The sequence below is a fragment of the Armigeres subalbatus genome, chromosome 2 (genome assembly GCF_024139115.2).
Source record: "Armigeres subalbatus isolate Guangzhou_Male chromosome 2, GZ_Asu_2, whole genome shotgun sequence".
NCBI lineage: Eukaryota > Metazoa > Arthropoda > Insecta > Diptera > Culicidae > Armigeres > Armigeres subalbatus.
Genome location: NC_085140.1, coordinates 231397082 through 231417260, shown reverse-complemented (window position 1 = coordinate 231417260; position 20179 = coordinate 231397082). Strand labels below are relative to the sequence as shown.

General features: G+C 37.7%; 2 protein-coding genes across 5 annotated transcripts in view; one reads left to right on the top strand and one right to left on the bottom strand.

The window, feature by feature from the left end:
* The first annotated feature begins 1582 nt into the window (after positions 1–1582).
* LOC134216008 (dnaJ-like protein 60) lies at positions 1583–8974 on the top strand. The gene is made up of 5 exons (XM_062695051.1): positions 1583–1890; positions 1960–2056; positions 2132–2313; positions 8464–8616; positions 8695–8974. Exons 1-5 carry the CDS (start codon positions 1832–1834, stop codon positions 8846–8848), a joined length of 645 nt encoding a protein of 214 aa, XP_062551035.1. The 5' UTR covers positions 1583–1831; the 3' UTR covers positions 8849–8974.
* Positions 8975–14376: 5402 nt separating this feature from the next.
* Positions 14377–20179, bottom strand: part of LOC134211876 (arylalkylamine N-acetyltransferase 1) — a 105598-nt gene continuing 99795 nt past the window's right edge. For all 4 annotated transcript variants that reach the window (XM_062689234.1, XM_062689235.1, XM_062689233.1 and 1 more), the window contains 2 exons: positions 15276–15428; positions 14377–15178 (listed from right to left, as the gene is read on the bottom strand). In XM_062689234.1, the coding sequence (XP_062545218.1) occupies positions 14768–15178; positions 15276–15428 (564 nt within the window). In that variant the 3' untranslated portion in view covers positions 14377–14767. The remainder of the gene's footprint in view (positions 15179–15275; positions 15429–20179) is intronic.

The window sequence follows — 20179 nt, the reverse complement described above, 5'->3', positions numbered from 1 at the left end:
CAATGAACCAACCAGAAGTTTTGAAAATCGAATCAAAAGATGAATGTAGTGTCCTAATATGTTTTATTCATTAAGACTAATTTGTCAGATGGATTATTTTAAATACAAATACAAATAATGTCTTTCACTTATCATTTCGGTATACATTAAGGTGGCTCAAAAAACACTTTTTCAAATTTTTTGATGGGCCGCCCTCTTATTCTGTTCTATTTTATGCCCTGATGCTCTGGACAAAATTTCAGCCAAATCGGTCAACGTTTGGGCAGTGCTAAACTCGTTGGAAGTTTATATGAAAAAATGTATGCAGAAACATCCAAAAACAGTGATTTGCAGTTGGACGGCACAATTTACGATCAAGAACCATGATACTCATTCAATTCTTGTAAAATAAAATACAGAATGGTATGCTGAAAACCGCGAGAAGATTAGAGTTTATTACGCAAAGATATTAGCATTTTACTGGAGTGTTGTAGGGGTGAATTTATTTCTTTTCAAAGGTAAAAGAAACGAAATTTGCTCAAACCCCACTGCAGAGAAATGCTAATAACTTAGCCGGGCAAACTCGAATCTTCTCGCGGTTTTCTGCATAACATTCTGTATTAAATTCTCCAATATCTGAATGAGTATCATAGTTCTTCATCATAAGTTGTGTAGTCCAGCTGCAATTTACTGTTTTTGGATGTTTCTGCATACATTTTTCCATATAAACTTCCAACGAGTTTAGCACTGGCCAAACGTTGACTGATTTGGCTGAAATTTTGTCCAGAACATCAGGCCATCAAATAGAACCGAATAAGAGGGCGGCCCATCACAAAAATTGAACAAAGTTTTTCCCATATTAATTTGAGCCACCCTAGTATACATATACGATATGTACCATACCGTGAGAGATTTTTTTCGCAAGCTGTCATGATAAAGAACTGATTCGGAAGGCCATACCTCATGATAAATTTCTTTAAAAAAAAACTCTAAACGCGGGGAGCACTGGTTCTGATGATGCACTTCAACTTGTTCTACACAGCTGTGCGGTTAACCGCTAAACTCGAATGTTTTACATTTGTAGTCGTTTCGGATACACAACGATAAAAAAAGCGTTTTCATGTAATGAATAAAACAAATAAAATGATCTTATACAGTGGAATTACGGTGCAAAGATAGCATTGCTTGTATTATAGTTCTTATGCAGAGATTGTATAAAATAGACACCCCTGCAAGGTTTTTTTTAGGTGAACGAACAATTGAAAACACGTATTTTTTTTCTAAAACGCAAATTCAGCAAAAAAAAAGTGATCTAGCATATTTTGTTTTATTAACCTTGAATAAATGTACTACATTGTAGATTTAATATTATGTTGACTTCATGTATCTTTTTAGGATGTTTAAAATTTAAAAGATAGATACAAAGGAGAAACAAGAATTATTCGAATCGTATTTGTCTCACCCTATTGTGAATGTAGCAACTCAATATGCAATGGTAAGCATTTTCCTCTGTTTTGGCAGTTCGCTCAAAGCGCAAATTTCATCGATATATTATAAAGTTCTATGAAATGTCAAATTAGTTACAAAAACTTGATCATGCAATTCGTTGTTGACAAACAAGCACCTACATACACTAATTCACAAGCAATTCAATTCAGAGTCAGCTGAAAGTTTTTGATTAACCCACGATAAGGTTGTTTCATAACAATCCTTTGACGCGGCTCTCAACATCATCAGCACCAATCATAGGTAGTAGGCTCTGAAGGTATTCTCTGGGTCTCGGCACCAATGAGACCGGACAGAAAGCAGATCATCAGCTGTTAGTGGACGAAAAATACCATAATATTTAATTATGCTCAGATTGACAAGAAACCCCTTGTATGCTAATTTCATCCGTACTACACAGTTAAGGTAAATTTGCACTAAAAATAAATTTCCAAGTTTAGGGAAAGTGAAATCGTTCTTTCTATATTGTAATAGATATGCGCATCAAACCAATCACTATGAAGTTATGAAGCTGCAGCCCAATTGTACACCCAAGGAAATCCGGGAAGCATTCATCAGACTATCCAAAGAAGTATAGACGCTTCATAATACAAATTACTTTTAATCGTGGTTCAGGCTTAATGATCAATAACTTGCTACTTTGCAGTTGCATCCAGATTCAAACATAAGTGGAGCTAATAAGAAAGCAAATGACAAATCTTTCGTCCAGCTCTTAGAGGCGTACAAAGTGCTCAGTAAACCGGAGTCCAGGTCGAGCTATGACTACGAGTTAGCACTCAGAACTCGGCCACAAAACCATGCAGGAGGAAGGGAGAATATACAACATCAGTGAGTGCTGCAATTGTTTTCAAATTTAATATTACTCATGAGAAATAACTACATCACAATTAATTCAAATTAACAAAGTTGATACAATTTTGAGCGGTTAACCTAAAAGAACGGTTCAATAAAACTTTGGATTGGTCTTTTGTGCACACATTCATATATTTCACAGATTTCGTTGCTCAGCTGTTAAAAACTCAAGTAGATGAACTGTTCCGTTTTCCATCTTACTGAATATATATTCATCTCATCGCCGAACAAATAAAAACAACATCAATCTCAACACTACTTTTTGCTACATGCGTGCTAAAAAATACATAAATAAGAAACAAATAAAATTCCTTTTCATTGCTTTGTTTTTGTTGAGATGAACATATGACATGAACATAGACATATGAGAGCTGAACAGTTCTCCTATGTAACATTATTTACCGAATAGTTGAGATTTCAGTGAAATTTCACATAGATGTGAAATTTATTTTAAGTGTGTATTTTTACACTCTTGAAATTTAGTATCGATATCGGTTCATTGTTGTATCCGAGCATAATCGAATAATTAATTAAAACCCAGGCAGGGTAATCCACCTAACGGTGACGGAGTCTTTCTCGTGCGTTATAAAAATATTATTTTGGCCATAACTTTTGAGCCCATGGTCCAATAAGAAACAATGGGACAAGATTCTGCATCGAACGTTAAGGATAAGTGCCTAAAATTGAGTGAGATTTGTATGCGCACACACATACACACAAGGGGCGTGGCCCCGGGCCCCCACAAATATTATGAACCAAAACCAACCTTTTTTTGTACATTTTGGGGCCCCCACAAGCTGTCGGCCCCGGGACTTTCCTTCCGGCTAAATCCGGCCCTGCACACAGATATCACTTCAATTCGCGGGACGAATTTTTCCATATTTATCAAATAACTAGTCGACCCAGCAGACGTTGTCCTGCATAGTAGACGAAAATGCGCGTTGTGAACTGCCTATGCGAAATTCCCATACGAATCTTAATTTTAGTATTTCACTATTTAATCGACTTTAGTAATGATTTTCGCATGAGGAATTATCATATAAACCCGTCGGAAACGATAACGAACATATCTGCTGAAGGAATGAAGAAAATCCATTGAGCCGTTTTCGAGTTATGCGGATACGAACACAGACCATTTCATTTTTATTATATAGATTTCTAAAACTGTAGTAGATTCCTGTAAGGAAAGGAGTTTATAAATTAAACTTTATAACAAAAGAGAATTCGAAAGTCCGTATCTTTTAACATCCGTGCTTCATGGCCGTACAGAGCGACTGAACGAATGTGTACAGAACTAGTTTCGGCCGTGTCTGTAAGCTGCAAGACTTTAGCTGGTCACGCAAACCATAGAAAGTCCTACTTGCAGCCGCAACACCTACGAAATGGTGAGTTGATAGCTGGGAGCATAGCTCTGGTCATTACAAGTTCCAGTTCTTACGCTTCCGTGGCTCTGCCGATGACAATAGACCGCCAGTTAAGGGTTGCGTACTTAGCTTGCTGAAATCAGCAAGAGTGGGCGAGTGCGACCTGGGAGGCCTGCCTAGGATGAGGTTAAAGTTGACAATGAGCTCTGTGGAATTTCTATAAAAAGCTACATGTACCTGCAACCAGGCCCTACCAGTTCGCCTAGTCCTGGAGTGGTAGGACTTTAATCAAACCATGAACAGAACATCTGTTTCCAGTATTAGGGGCGGCCCAAAACAGCGTCTGACCCGTAGCAGGTTATTGCAAAAAATGCAGTGTCACGTCAGCTCTGAGCCCCATCACGAGGCTAAATATCGCAGTCCTGGTAAGGCGGCATACCGAAAAATCAACTTCAATCAATCCCGAAAAATGTAATCGAAAATACAGGATTGAACACACTCATATGACCACTAAATGTCTTAACGAATATAGTAAATATTTAAACGAGGACATTGAACGAATAAAATCTTCTTAAAAAGGTTGTGGCTTCGGTGTTCGACTTTAATGTATCAAGAGACGTGCTTCGAGCTAGATTTTTTAACGTGTTAATGTAGCTTTTGTAAAATCATGTTTTTTGTTAATACACAAACCATCTTGGGGACTTTGAAGCCGGTGGATGTTGAACCACCTAAATAAATAAGTAAATATACAAAAATAAATAAATAATCAAAAAGCCTATAAATGCTGTTAAAGGCAGCCGCAGCAGCACGGAAAGGTTCATTCATGCCATACAAGTCGATTACTTGGAGAAAGGTGCAGAAAATATCGCTGGCGCATTGTTCGTTCCGGAGCATTCAGATTTAATCTTATGAGAAGTTCCGGAGAGTCAATTTTACCAGTCAGGATTTTGAACACGAAGGCAACTTGCGATCTATTCTTTATCATTTGAAGATTGTCGATAACCAAGTAGACTTCATCGGTCCTCATATGCGGAAAGATGAGCGGGGTCCCTCCATGGTAGATGCCGAAGTGCATAACGCACGAATAACCGATTGATTGTATTTAACGGGACAGTTCCGTTTTTTAGACCTTATTGTGCTGTCCCGCCGTTTTCTAAAAAGTCCTCAATTTGTCCCGTTTTTTCATCGATTCTTACAAATAGCTCAAAAATATTATTTAAACAAATTCAATATTTTAGGCAGGAATCTAAAATCAAATACAAAGAAAGTGTTTTGTCTTTATTAGAAATATTTGCAGCCCTCGGCTTGCTCATCTCTCAGCAAAGAAAGTGGACGAAACACATCTGTGTTTTCTAGAGTTTTCTTTATCCTTTTAATTCCCAAAACCGGCCTTTGTCAGGGTACTTTGACTATTGTTTGTTATTTTCAGTTGTTGATATTGATCAATAATAAAATCCTTAATCAATATCTAAAAGTAGATTAAAATAAAATTTCAAAATTCCACATTTTTTCAAAATATGATGATGCGTAGTTTTCTGTTCCTCGTGTTTTTGTCCGCGTTCCTTTGAAGAGTGGAATATTTGTAGTTATTATTTTTTTTTGCTGAATGATTCACTCTAAAATATTTATAATTTCTTACACGTAAAAGGAAAATTAAGCCCATACATTTTGAAATTTCCACAACTCTTGAATTTTATCACAAGGTTTTTTTGACATGTCCGTTTTGCAAGCGCGTTTGAGAAAGAGTGATTATAGCCGAAGATATTGACAGTTGAATAATGCAACGGTTTATCAAAAACTAATAGCTGTCTGGTTCGGATACCTTAATGCATCTCGATAAATCACAGTACTGGAATTCTGGGGTCTACTGCTCCAAAACATTAGCTTATAGAAAGTCAACTTGATTTACGAATCGGAGAATTTTTGATTTTCGGCCACCTGATTCCCAATAGTCCAGCGTCCTCAGCGTTCTTTAGCTCTCGAACAGCCTTTCTCACTTTGTTTAGCTTGAGTGGCTCTACTGCTTGTCCGAATGTCCATTCAACAATAACTCAATGCGACCCCTGCTCAGTATGTCAACGATGTCGTCCTTCGAAATATCATCGGTTTGAAAACACGTATCCCCTCCAAATATACTTATGTGCAAATATACACAAACGCAAAAAAAAAATCTAAGTCGAACATTGAAAAATTAGCTAAGGGGTCGTTCAACAATGATGTCACAGGTTTTAGGGGGGAGGGGGTCTAAGATTTTGTGACACTGCATATACTAGGTATACAAAAAAGCGTGACAGAGGGGGGAGGGGGGGTCTAGAAATCTTAAAAAGTAGTGGACGTCATATTTGAATCGTCCCTAAATGATAAATGACTAAAAATTATTTGACCTACCTCTGGTGCCGTATGTTATGCATTAAGCGATAAAATTCTTACAGGAAACAACAAAAATTTTGCAAGCTAGTGTCTAGGTAAATGTAATTTTATTATTATACCTACGAAACCATCCGAAAAATGATTATTATTATTACGAAAATTTACACAATTGAAACTAAATGAAAAATGGGTGAAAAACTAACAAACTAGCCGCAATAGTTTTTGAATCAAAAATGTACCTAAAGCGACGTAAATCATAGCAGACTGCTTGGTGAGCTTGTTGGTGAGCCGCATTTGATTTTACTATTGTTGTAGCATGATGAGCACCTGAATAAACATAGCTCCTCCTGTGTATAGCTTACATTGATCTTTTCAAAAATTTGGTCTCCTTGTGGGCAGCGAATGCTATTCGTCCAGCAAATAAACAGTAGTTTTTTTTGTGATTTAAAATGTATTTTCATGCACATATTTGGGGCATGCAAACAAACGCAACGTTCAATGGAACTTATATTAATTTTAAATCGAAATAAATTCGAACAGTGCTATTTTGTAAAATTCCATCCATTTTAATTGAATATTTAATGTTAATTCGCTTGTTGGGAACTGAGATGAGATAAGACAACTCGAAGCTGAATGCCCTCACACAATTTTCACCACGATTCTTGTGACGAACAATGCAGTGTGACCATCTCTTCTTGAATGACTAGGAGAGAACAAAACGAATAAACCTCAACTATTATTTTTTTTTTCCAAGTTCGTTTATTTGGTAGGCTCAGGCGTGTATAACACTTTACGGAGCCATGGTTCTTTGTGATATATACAATCAATATCATTTTATTATACAGTTAATAAGAGAGGGGTGCCTCAACTATTAATTATCAAATCCTTGCTCTTTGAACGGTAGTTCATGATTGCAATTGTTTGCATAATTTAATCAGGCATTTTTTTATGTATGATTCACGTTCACAAAAAGGAAATAATTAATTTGACCGATTTTATTTGTTTATGACAATGTGCCCGACTACTAGTCACACGGCGAAAGCTAAAACAAAATACCCGTCTGGAAATAAACGCGACGCGATGCTTGCCGGCGTTTGTCAAATCGGCGAATTAGAAGTGGTCTTTTCTGACAGCAAAGTGGTTACAAAAAAGGACAACTAGATGTCTTATCTCATCTCAGGTTGGGAATAGCTTCGTTTACACCCAGATTTACATCCAGGTTTTTTTCTTATGTACGCGTTTTGGTTTTAGTCGATTAAGAACTTTAGTGTCAATGAAACAATGAGATAACACCACAAAAAATCGCAAAAAATCAAAGAAATTAGATGGTATTTAAAAAGTTGTGAAAGTTACTGGGTTTACCAATAAACTTTATCGCCGAGCTGTAATCAAATTTAGTGTTCTGCCGATTTCCAAGCTTTCCATAATGAAATACGAATCTCTAAACAAATTGATCAGAAGTTCAAAACCCGAATAGGTCATCAAATAATGTAAAAAAAATCGGATGATATACTTTGAGTATTTGTGGAATAGGTCAATAGTTTCATAAATTATATGTAAATATTAGAACTTTTCAGACAGAAAATCGGGTTCAACTTTACGACTTTACTGCGTTTTTCCCTGATTTTCCTGTATACATAATATGCTGCATCTGCATGCGATAAAACTTGCGAGAAGCTATTGTCTTACTAATCTTACTTCTCAACTCTAATGGACAAAGGGCAAGACACCTATGAATCGCCCCACCCTAGTTTTTGACCACCCATTTTGAAATCTTCATTTCTTGAAAACTAGTTGTTGAAAACAGTTGAAGATTAAGTTAAGGATACACCCCTCTCCTACCAACATTCGAATTCATCGAGTTGCTTCGAACAAGTTTAATATTCAAAATACTAAGCTGTCCACAGCATATGAAATTACTTCCCGTGATAATGAACATATTTCTTCAAGGAGTCCTACATATATTTTTTCGGTTCGAATTATTCCATTAATTAGCAGTTTTATGCCAATTTAATATCCCTTCAGAATTTAGTGGGTTTTTCACTACACTTCACTTCTTCTCACAGTTTTCGAGAAATAAAGGTTTAAAAATGAGTTGGCGAAAACTGGGGTGAGGGAGATTTATGAGTGCCTTACTATGCTGTGAAATAGCGCAGCTTTGGTGCCATATTAACGCTGTAATCGGATTACCGATGATGCCTCACCTGGCACGATAATTGAAATGTAATTTTGGTTCACTGGATAATATCGCTATCATAGTGGCTTCATTTACTTTCTAATGCAGCATACGATATTGCAATCTCGTTAACATGAGCTTTCATACAGTTGCCACAATCTCATCTTCTATCTGGTTAACACATTTTCCAACATGCTTGTTTGCTATTCGTTACAGACATTGGTACCCAAATACTGTTAATAATCGAAAACCGGATCCAGATTCATACTACGGACTAAAAGGCATTAGAAAGGTTAGCAACTGGACAATCGTTTTCTATTGTATGGTGTTTATGGCCCTAGGAATAATAGCACAAGTGTTCGCCATAAGGTATGATCATACAAATATGAATTTATTAATTTACAATCAACAATCATTTTTATGCGTTACTATATTTTTTGCTTGCAGCACATCTTTCACCTTCAGTAGAGAACAGTTGGAGGAAGATTCTCGAAAAAACGGTCTCATGCTTGCCAAAGCTCGAGCCGAAGCCGAAAGTCAAGGAAATGAAGCACAGCTCGAACGCATGAAGACAGCGTTGAACAAAGAAACTTTGTGGTAATTTCAGTCAAACGGATGGTATTTTATTGTGTACATAATTCGGTTACAGATTACGCTGTCATTTGTGATATGATCTATATTTTTCAAATGGATTTGATAAATATATAGCCAACATCTACTAAATAAAGATGATATCGACGGTTTCGTGCAATACAGGCAATACTAAAAATCTGCTAATTTTCAAAAACGACGTTTCAAATTTTTGGCTCAAAAACAGAAGCTTCTATATTTTGCGAAAATTCGTCATATTTTGAAATAAATGTTTCGACCTGGGTCAAGTGAAACATACCATTTCCCGTGCTTTACCATCAAAATTGTGTAGTACTGCCAGTATTTCATGAAACCGTCGAACATTCGAAAGCTTTGCGTAATAATTGCTAGATAGGATCACCGTTTTCAACCAAAGCTCAGATAGCCTGAATACATGACAACTAATAGAAAGAAACTCAAATCTAACCGGATTCAGTTGTATATCGGTAACAGAACCCTCTATACCACATGTGTGCTGCTCGGGTAACAACCCAAGTAACCAAAAGTTCCTTTAAGAGTAAGTTTTTCGCTTAATCAGCTCCACTGAGCTGCTCAAGCGACAAAAGGTACCCTTAGGCTTTGGTCCAATTCGCGAATTAAAATTAAATTAAACTTCAAATTGACAGTTCAATAATTTCCAAATAACCCTGCCCGCAGAGCAAGATTACTTTTGACAGATATTGAATCATATTTGATAGATGTTTTGGTGGTCTTGCTGGGTAGCACCAGTCATTCTTATGAGCGGGGGATTTCATAATTTCTGAACTGTCACTTTTAAGTTTGATTTGATTTTAATTCGCAAATCGGACCAAAGCCTTAAAGGAACTTTTGGTTACTTTAAACTTTAAACATTGCGTAAAATAATTCTTCCTGCTTCATATAATCCGCGATAATTTGATTATATAAATAACCAACATTTTTTCATGTAAATAGTCCGTCGTCAAGTTGTTTATAAAGTATTTTAGTATAGCCGTACCCACCATCAATAATGGAGTGTCAATAAATATGTCGCAAATGCTCTCTGAGCAAACAAATTGTTTTTATAGTCTGCAAAGACGTCTGCGGTGGATTGTTCCATTGTAGTTGCGTTGGGCTATGAGAAGGTAAACTAATATCTTTGTCTCAAAATGTTATCTGGACGTGTGATTGCTGCATGAGTACTTTCCAACGCATCAGCAACGGCAACTCAACTGATACTAACCGCTGTCGTAACGCCCGTAAGAGATGAAGTGCACTGAAGCCGATCTCGTGACAACTGCTGGTACACCCAACCAGCGACTGTTATATTTTCTAAGAATTCTGTATACGAAACTACCAAAACCTGTATAAGAACTATGCGAAATTGTTAGATTCTTATACAAAAAATGTAAGTTCACAAACAAATATTGTAAGAAAAGCTTGCAAAATTATAAGGTCTCATACAATATTTGTATTCTTCTTCTTCTTTTTGGCATTAGATCCCCCACTGGGACATTGCTACCTCGCTGCTTAGTCTTCATTTAGCACTTCCGCAGTTATTAACCACGAGGTTTCTAAGCCAGTTACCATTTTTGCATTCGTATATCATAAGACTAATGCGAAGATACTTGTATGCCCAAGGAAGTCGAGACAATTAACCATTACATATACCGGCACCGTAGACCTAGACCGGAAAGTAATGTTCATTTGAACTAATATTAAATTGAAGTGTTTAGATGGAATTTCAATGATTCAATGTATCTTTTCCAACAAATAAAAATTATTATAAAAAATACCATCTAGCATCACGTTGTCGTGGCATGTTCATATTTTTGTTTACGTCGCATGTTGAGATGTTGAGAGATTGAGTGAAAATTGCTTATGCCGGAAATGGGCTAGGAGAACCGGATGAATGCTGTCATCAGAGAAATCACAAAAAATTACCACGGCATGGTATAGCCAACGGAATTCAAAATAATTTTAAATTTTTTTTAGATGCTTTATCGCACGAAATTAAAAATCCAATAAACATAAAAAATAGTAGGGCGAAAGATCCAATAGTGGAGAAGCTAAGCACCTTCCAATGTTATTTGATCGATTCTACCAAATTTATACTTCATTTTGCTTACCTTGATGGTGTATCCGAAAGCTCTTTAATTTTTCCTTGCACGAAGAGTCGTTGCAACAGAATCCAGTTTTGCTTCCTAAAAACGTTCTTCCAATAATTGGTGCTTTGTTCCAATAGTTGTGGTGTTTTGTAATTCATATTCCTATAGTTGCGAATTGGTTTCATACGGTATTCGCAACTATTGGAATACTATCGTAACTATTGGTGCAAAGGTAAAACAAAAATAAGGTTTTTAGTAATACATTAGCGATATTGAGGGAATTCGAAAGCCGTTTTCTTTTCTTTCGTGTTGTGATTTGTCAACTAATTGACTGACAATGCGGGTTGCTGCGTTAAATTCGTATTTTCTTTTAAAACTATAGTACCGCAACAATAGGAACACCCTCATCTATCGAATCGTTTACCCTACCTTTTCCGGGATCAATTCGAGAAAAACATTTATTATCATGAACAATCAAATAAATATATTTACAATGTAGATAATCAAAAGTCTAACTCGAAGCTAAAAAAAAAATTTCAAATACATATCATTATGAAATTTTTTGAATTATTTAGAGAATAGCATCCCATATATCGCTGTGGATTTTTTTCGAAATTCTACTTTATCTTTTTTGACTCCTATCGTATTTAATTAAGTATTGCTACACCTTGGTGTTTTAAATCATTAAATAGCTTTTTGCTACGATGTTCAGCAATGGCAGCTATTTCGAAGCAGAAGTAGGCCCCATTGGAGTATTAGGGTAACGATGGTATTTTGGATATTGGAATATATTCTGGACATTTGGCTAAATTTTGTTTATTTTGTTGCATAAGTATGGTTCCAAATGTAATAATGAACGAGGCAAAACAGACACATAATTCCTATTTATTTAAAGAAAGGTCAGTAGAAAATCACGCAAAACATAGTCAAAAGACCAAAATATATATATTCAGATGTCCAAAATACAACATTCACCCTACACGGCCCACAAAACTCAAGAAAAGTTTTTTTATGCCTTTACTAGCGAGACTTTCAGCCCACGGCTGGCTCGTCTCGATACAGGAAAAGTTGTTTCCTATCATGAATATATATCAAATCCAGCTGTGCGCATATAGGGTTGTCGGGAATGGGATAAGAAACCCTATTGAAGCTCTAACCAAAACTATCCCACCATCCGGCTTGCTGGGAACCGGCTTCATAGTACTGTGTAAGATACGCCATCGTGTAATTGGGTGGCAGCCAATCAACGCAAGGATGTGCAAGCTGAGGATTAAAGGCCGTTTCTTCAACTATAGCATCATCAACATGCACTGCCGAAGGGAGACCCGACGACCAGAAAGAAGTGTTCTACGCACAGCTGGAGCAGACATACGATGGATGCTCACTGCGGGACGTCAAAATCGTCATCGGTGACATGAACGCACAGGTAGGAAGGGAGGAAATGTATAGACCGGTCATCGGACCGGATAGTCTGCACACCGTATCGAATGACAACAGCCAACGATGCATAAACGTCGCAGCCTCCCGCGGAATGGTAGCCCGAAGCACCTTCTTTTTCCCCCAAAATATCCACAAGGCCACATGGAGATCACCAAACCAAGAAACGGAAAACCAAATCGACCACGTTCTAATCGACGGTAAATTCTTCTCCGACATCACGAACGTCCGCACTTACCGCAACACCGCACGAGGGCGAACGAGGCTAGAGCACTGCACTGGGTCATTACCAAAATTTGGGAGGAGGAAGTTTTGCCGCAGGAGTGGATGGAAGGTGTCGTGTGTCCCATCTACAAAAAGGGCGATAAGCTGGATTGTAGCAACTACCGCGCAATCACATTGCTGAACACCGCCTACAAGGTACTCTCCCAAATTTTATGCCGTCGACTAGCACCAATTGCAAAGGAGTTCGTGGGGCAGTACCAGGCGGATTTTATGGGCGAACGCTCCACCACGGACCAGGTGTTCGCCATTCGCCAAGTACTGCAGAAATGCCGCGAATACAACGTCCCCACACATCATCTATTCATCGCCTTCAAGGCCGCATATGATACAATCGATCGGGACCAGCTATGGCAGCTAATGCACGAACACGGATTTCCGGATAAACTGACACGGTTGATCAAAGCGACGATGGATCGGGTGATGTGCGTAGTTCGAGTTTCAGGGGCATTCTCGAGTCCCTTCGAAACCCGCAGAGGGTTACGGCAAGGTGATGGTCTTTCGTGTCTGCTATTTAACATCGCTTTGGAAGGGGTCAATAAGTCCATCCAGCTATTTGGCTTCGCCGACGATATAGATATTATGGCACGTAACTTTGAGAAGATGGAGGAAGCCTACATCAGACTGAAGAGGGAAGCCAAGCGAATCGGACTAGTCATCAACACGTCGAAGACGAAGTACATGATAGGAAGAGGTTCAAGAGAAGACAATGTGAGCCACCAACCGCGAGTTTGCATCGGTGGTGACGAAATCGAGGTGGTAGAAGAATGTGTGTACTTGGACTCACTGGTGAGTGCCGAAAATGATACCAGCAGAGAAATTCGGAGTTCGCCGCCGTACCAAACTGACAATCTACAAAACGCTCATTAGACCGGAAGTCCTCTACGGACACGAGACCTGGACGATGCTCGTGGAGGACCAACGCGCACTTTGAGTTTTTGAAAGGAAAGTGCTGCGTACCATCTATGGTGGGGTGCAGATGGCGGACGGTACGTGAAGGAGGCGAATGAACCACGAGTTGCATGAGCTGCTGGGAGAACCATCCATCGCTCACACCGCGAAAATCGGACGACTGCGGTGGGCCGGGCACGTAGCCAGAATATCGGACAGTAACCCGGTGAAAATGGTTCTCGACAACGATCCGACGGGCACAAGAAGGCGAGGTGCGCAGCGGGCAAGGTGGATCGATCAGGTGGAAGATGACTTGCGGACCCTCCGTAGACTGCGTGGTTGGCGACGTGTAGCCATGGACCGAGCCGAATGGAGAAGACTCTTATATACCGCACAGGCCACTTTGGCCTTAGTCTGAATAAATAATAAAATAATGTAAAAGGGTAAGGTAAAAAGTATCATTTATCAAACATGATTCGTGTTTTATTTATACAAATTATCGCAGTTCAAAAATTTCACAACAATTACTTCTTCATATTTGTTGCAGATAAAATGGAACGCAACATTATCTTTATCATCTGCAAATGAAGACAAAGACTTATCGCTATTCTCTTTTGTTGCTTGTTTTTTGTATTTTTCAGCGACAATTACACTCCTTGGTCCAAACATACACATTCCAGCGACCAGATACAGTACATCACATTTTTCTATGTTGCACAAAGATCACTTAAATAAAAGTAAAAAAACATGATGCACAAAGACGTATTTAGATGATCTGGTCAAGAACTACTACTATGCCATCGGATTAAAAACGAATCTTCCCTGAAACATTTTGTTACATTTATTTCACATAAATTATTTGTGCTTACATCGAAGTATAATTTAATTAAATGTCAAACAATCTTTTATTGCAATAGTACGGATATACAATGTCAATGGTGCGACACAGTATTTGCACTGTATTTCAAAATATCACTAAAATCTTTCAAAGATTGCGTGCTTTTCCACTTTTCAAAATAAGGAATATGTTTGTCAAACAACGTTAATTGACAATGCCTAAAAGCTTAGCTATTATAACTACTAACTAATGCTACTTCTTACATCGGACCAAAAATTGTGCAGTACGGGACATAAAATCATGAAATTACATGAACTGACTTCAGCAAATATCATCAATCGTTCTGTTCCTAGTAGTCACGCTCCGATCGACTACTTCAGGCCAGTCTTTTAGTTAAGATTCGAATAGCGGAGTGTGGCTTCTCCGGATCGAATATCTGCTCTCCGTTGACTAGGTAATCACTATACGGTAGTTTGTAAACTTCTTCGAAGCTCATCTTTTCCATCACCCGTGCGGAAAAATGGCTACTGCATAAAACGTGGATCAGTTTGATATTGTTATCCTTGACGTACTGCATAGTGCGGTCAGTGAGCTTTCCGGCAATTCCCAAGCCACGGTAGCGGTTATCCACCGACATGATTTTTATATCCAACATTTGATCGACATCGGGATACAAATCGAATATGTTGAATTGTTCATCTACGTAGTCCATCAGAGCCATAATCTTCTTAAACTTGGGGTGCTGGCAACCATCGGCTAGTTTTGCGGGAGGCTCATCGGTTGCTTGCTGCAATGGACAGTGTTTGACATTGATTATAGACAGTGTTTAACATTGAGAAAAATTAAGTGAATCATGAGTTTAAAGCTATTTAGCACAATATTACCGGCTTATGAATTAATCCATTGATGTTTACTCCAACAATTTCACCTCGCCCATTTACGGCCTTGTATGAGCAATGTTCGTGGATGTTCTTGGTAGAATATTTCTCCAGTTCTTTGCATTCTCCTAAGTTGACGAATGTGTTCAACGGTTCATCCTGAAACATTAGATAAAACAAAGATGGGCTTAATAAAATTGCTTCAACTTTAATTAAAATTATTAAATAGCTTATTAGTAACTACTTTGTCACTACTTTGGCTGCCCACACAGATAGAAAAAGTTGTTGAAATTTACACGAAAGTAATGCACAAAGTAATGTCAAAAAGAGCGTAAATTTAAACGATATCACCTGAATGTATGCAATTTGTATTACATTATGTCACTTTTATACGAATAAGTGTCATAATGCTATGTAAATTGCATACATTTAGGGCGAACTAGTTGGAAATGATCCATGTACGCCCAGAATACTGTAATTTTCCACGTCTTCATTATTTACGCGCTGATTACTTTTCATTATTTTTTCTGTGCATGAACTATTGGCCAGAATTAGCTTACCAAACTAAAAACATTAACTGAAAGAAGCTTTTATATTAAAATATTGCGCAAATACAACAAAACACGAATGCTGAAACTACCCAACATTATTGTACTACAATATTTTTAGTAAAGTGACCCAGCCTGGTCTGTGTTGCCTTCATATTATTATTATGATAGAGCAATTCTCTGTGAAATCTAGGGTCGATTTATTTTTGTTTTTTATTTCTCTGAAATTTTGCAAATACATTCTTTGTTATCAAAAAACATAATTTGCATCATTGGTCTAGCCCAGCTTTTGACAAGGGCCTAAGCAAAAATACCATAAAACACTTAAAAAAAAATGATGAACAAAAAAGTTAGTTTTTTTTTCAAATAGGTTGGATTTTCAAAACGGACGAAATTTTTTTTTATGTTTTTATCGACTCGATTTTATGAAAGAACATAAAATCTTCAATGGAAACGGTGTACTGTAATTTTTTTCTAAGTGCTCCCGTTTCTGAGATACAGCGTTTGTAAGATAAAATAGGGGCCCTCCTTAGCCGTGAGGTAAGACGCGCGGCTACAAAGCAAGACCATGCTGAGGGTGGCTGGGTTCGATTCCCGGTGCCGGTCCAGGATTGAAAATTATCTCGACTTCCCTGGGCATAAAAGTATCATCGTGTTAGTCTCATGCAAGAAGACAAAAATGGTTAACAACTGTGAAAGTGCTTAATGAATACTAAGCTGCGAGGCGGCTCCGTCCCAGTGTGGGGATGTAATGCCAATAAGAAGAAGAAGAAGATAAAATACACCGATTTTTTAAATTTTCAGTTATTTTCGAATGCTTTTCGATTCGATTTAACCATTTCTCCATTATGACCCATAGTGCAAAAAAGTACATAAATTATCTGCTACAACATATAAAAAAAATATGGAAAATTCGTTTTTGAGAAAATCATTTTTTTTTCTTAGTGTATATTTTTTTCACATCGCCCCAATGATTACCTAAAACATTGCCGAAGACACCAAAACGATCGGATAAGCCATTTTCAAGTTATATTTTTTTGAAAGGGTTCAAGGTGTTTTTGCTTAGGCCCTTGTCAAAAGTTAGACTAGAGTCAAAATGGCAAACCAATGATGCAAATTATGGTTTTTGATCACAAAGAATGTATATGCGAAATTTTAGGGAAATCAAAAAATACAAAATTGAAATCTCGAAAAAGAAGGGAGGGTTCAGGAACCTTCTTACAATGCTTCAAGTTCCAAGAATTACTGTTTCATGAATTCTATAGGGGTTATGAGATAGTTCCAGCTCTCTTAAGGATCTCAGAAGAGATTTCGGGACGATTCTGGTTGCAGAAATAACTACCAGAAGCATGTCCTCCAGCTGCCTCATCTGCTTCAACTCCGTCAAGTCGTGTACTTCGTTATCTTACTAGAGAATGTTGTTTGAACATTATGCTCTAGCAGTAGCAATATCGATGAAGGTTACCTGTTTCATCCTTTTATCGTTGACGATAACATCGAGCCGATTGGCATGAATCTATCCGTTATGATCTCCCGATCCCAATATAGCGTTACGAAACTACAAACTGAAAGTTTCATTATCTTACCAATACTCATTCGAGTTGACGCGAAATGCGTCTATAACCATAGATATAACACTTTAACGCTATAACGCTTTTGATCAGATGTCACCCAGGAAAGAACAGTTCGGAATTAGTCCAAATAAAAAGTTTTGGTGAGTTCTAGCTACTATAGGATATTCTTCATTGTGTGTGCTAACAGTGAACCCAATACCGCCGCTTGCAGTTCAAGGTGTGGCAACGGGAGCTGCTTCAAAGCAGTCACTTTGGACTATGCTCACAAAAGGTAGCATTTCCCGAGCAGGAAATATTGGCTAAATAATACTTAATTCTGTTATTGATACCATACTCTGTTATGAACTAGCCCTGCATAAGAGGTAAAATACCAAAGGAATAATACCAAAAACTAATATGCAGAATACTTAAGCCATAACAAACTCAGTTATTAAATTGAATTTCAATACGAAATTCATAACCAATTATTATTCGTTTGGTATTGAAATACCTAAACATGGTATGCCTCAAGTATTCTGTAAATAAGTTTTTGGTATTATTTTTTGGTATTTTACCTCTTATGCAAGGCTAAATCATACCAATTTCTGTTATCGAGGTCGTCGCTCCTGCTCGGGTTTACTATGCTTTATCGATTTGTTGATCCTACTCACATTTTGTTCGTCAGCGGGTGAAACAAATTCTAACCAGTCCAAATCTGGCAAAACGACAATCCTATTTGGCACAGTTAAAAAGAGGCTGTCCGAATCTGAGATGTCTGAATGAAAGCTGCACTCGGTTACTTTCTCTAAATAAAATTGTACCTACCAGATCAGTCGATTTTTCCTCATCTAAACCATTGTACACCGTAGTTGAATTCCATGACCATTTTCTGACTAGTAACCCCACATTGGAATTGATAAACATTCCTTTTTGTTATGCTTAGAACCTCCTTGAATTTAGTTTATCAAAAATACGCTCGATCCATGATTAATGCTGTGGCTGATGTAGCATCCGGAAATTGTGCAGAATGTTGAAATAAGGCTCTACAGGTTTTCACGCCCATAATATACACATCCGGAGGTGTAGGACCGAAGTGAAATAGGAATGTTTATTTTCATCCCTAATACGTAGCTTGCAGCATATTTCGCGTATGTCACCACCAATTGCTACGGAAGTTGACGGAACTTGCTTATAACCGCTAACAATGACGTGAGAGGATCGGGCCCCTTCAAGAGATTCGAATTAAGAGATACACCTCTAGTAGTCCCCCAGCGTCCCATATCAGGCGCATTTTATTTAGTTTCTTTGGATTGAGAACCACAGTTTTTTTAGCGGGTGGTACATTGGAAATATCTTCTTCAAACGCCTGCAATTCTTCTTCAGATATGCATACCCATGGTACATATCCTTCAATCTGCTGTTGAACTTCACCTCGTAGTCGTAAATCATTTGAAAACCATCTCTTAAACAACAACATTAATATAAAGGATATTGGATAGCTTTCTGGAAACGATACGCCATCGTGTTTGACCCAGGTTCATAGCGTTCTCCGATCATTTTTGTTGTCTGCTCCAGGATGTTCTTTACTCACAATTTTGTAGCCAGTAGTGTTTTAAAAGCTTTTCGGGATTATCAAAAACCTTCCTCAAGTCTTCTATTACTTCCGGAACCGAATACGGCATCAAAGAAGACTATGATCTGCTTCCTTCACGAGACCTTGCCGATTATTTTGAAGTCTTTTCAAATCAGTGTCTACCATATTAATGTAATCACCTGATGTCGTCGTGTGTTCATAGCAACTTGTAAGTAGTGGCTTAACTTCTGGCTTACCACGAAACGACTGTAGATATTTGAAAACAGCCTGACTATTGTTCCATGGTTGGTCCTCTGTCGACATCTTGGAGCAGGTGGTGCTGTTTACACCTCCTTTTCCCGCACGAGTACTTTTTCGTGTGCAGTTAAGTGCAATTGCCTAGGCAAAACAATAAGATCTTGCATCTCATGACTCGTTTTTAGCGAGATTCCGTTGCTTTGACTCTAGCTTGGTTAGGCGGGTATCCCTCTTGGTTGGTTTCAACCAATCCATCCCCTATTCAGCACCGCTATCTGCGTCTTCGTCATTATCCAACTAATGTATGCGACAACTGTAGCATACCGCGAGTGTTTTTTTTTTCGCAAGCTGTCATGATAAAGAACTAACTCGGAATTCGGCTATACTTCATGATAAATTTCTTTTAACCCTTTATAAGGCAGTGGCAACTAGAGTTTCTTACCCCATTCCCGGCCCAACATGCGTACGACTTCATTATTTAATTGATATTTGTGACAAGGAGCAACTTTTCCTGAATTTTGTGGGCCGTGTAATACTGCAATGGGGTCCACCTTTGTTGAAAAAATAGCTATTCGATCTAAACATCGATTTTTTTACTTTTAATTAACAAGGTGCAGCGCGCATTTCAGTCTCAGCGATGGTTTTTCCAGCATACCCCAAGTCTCTTCGGCATACGCAATATTTTACTCAATCTCTTAACATCTTATTCTCATTCTTTCCCTCGGGACGGTAGAAAATTCGACGTAAACAAAAATATGCACATTTCAGAGCATTAATGATTAATCATAGATTTAATCATGATTAATGAATAATGGGTTATTTAATCATTATTCATGAATCATAATCATCCAAAAAATATAATTTAATCATTAGTCACTAATCGTCAATCATAAAATTTTACATTCAATCATTAATCACTAATCATATTCATAATTGTTTTGAGTTTATTCATTAATCACCAATTTTAATCATTGCATA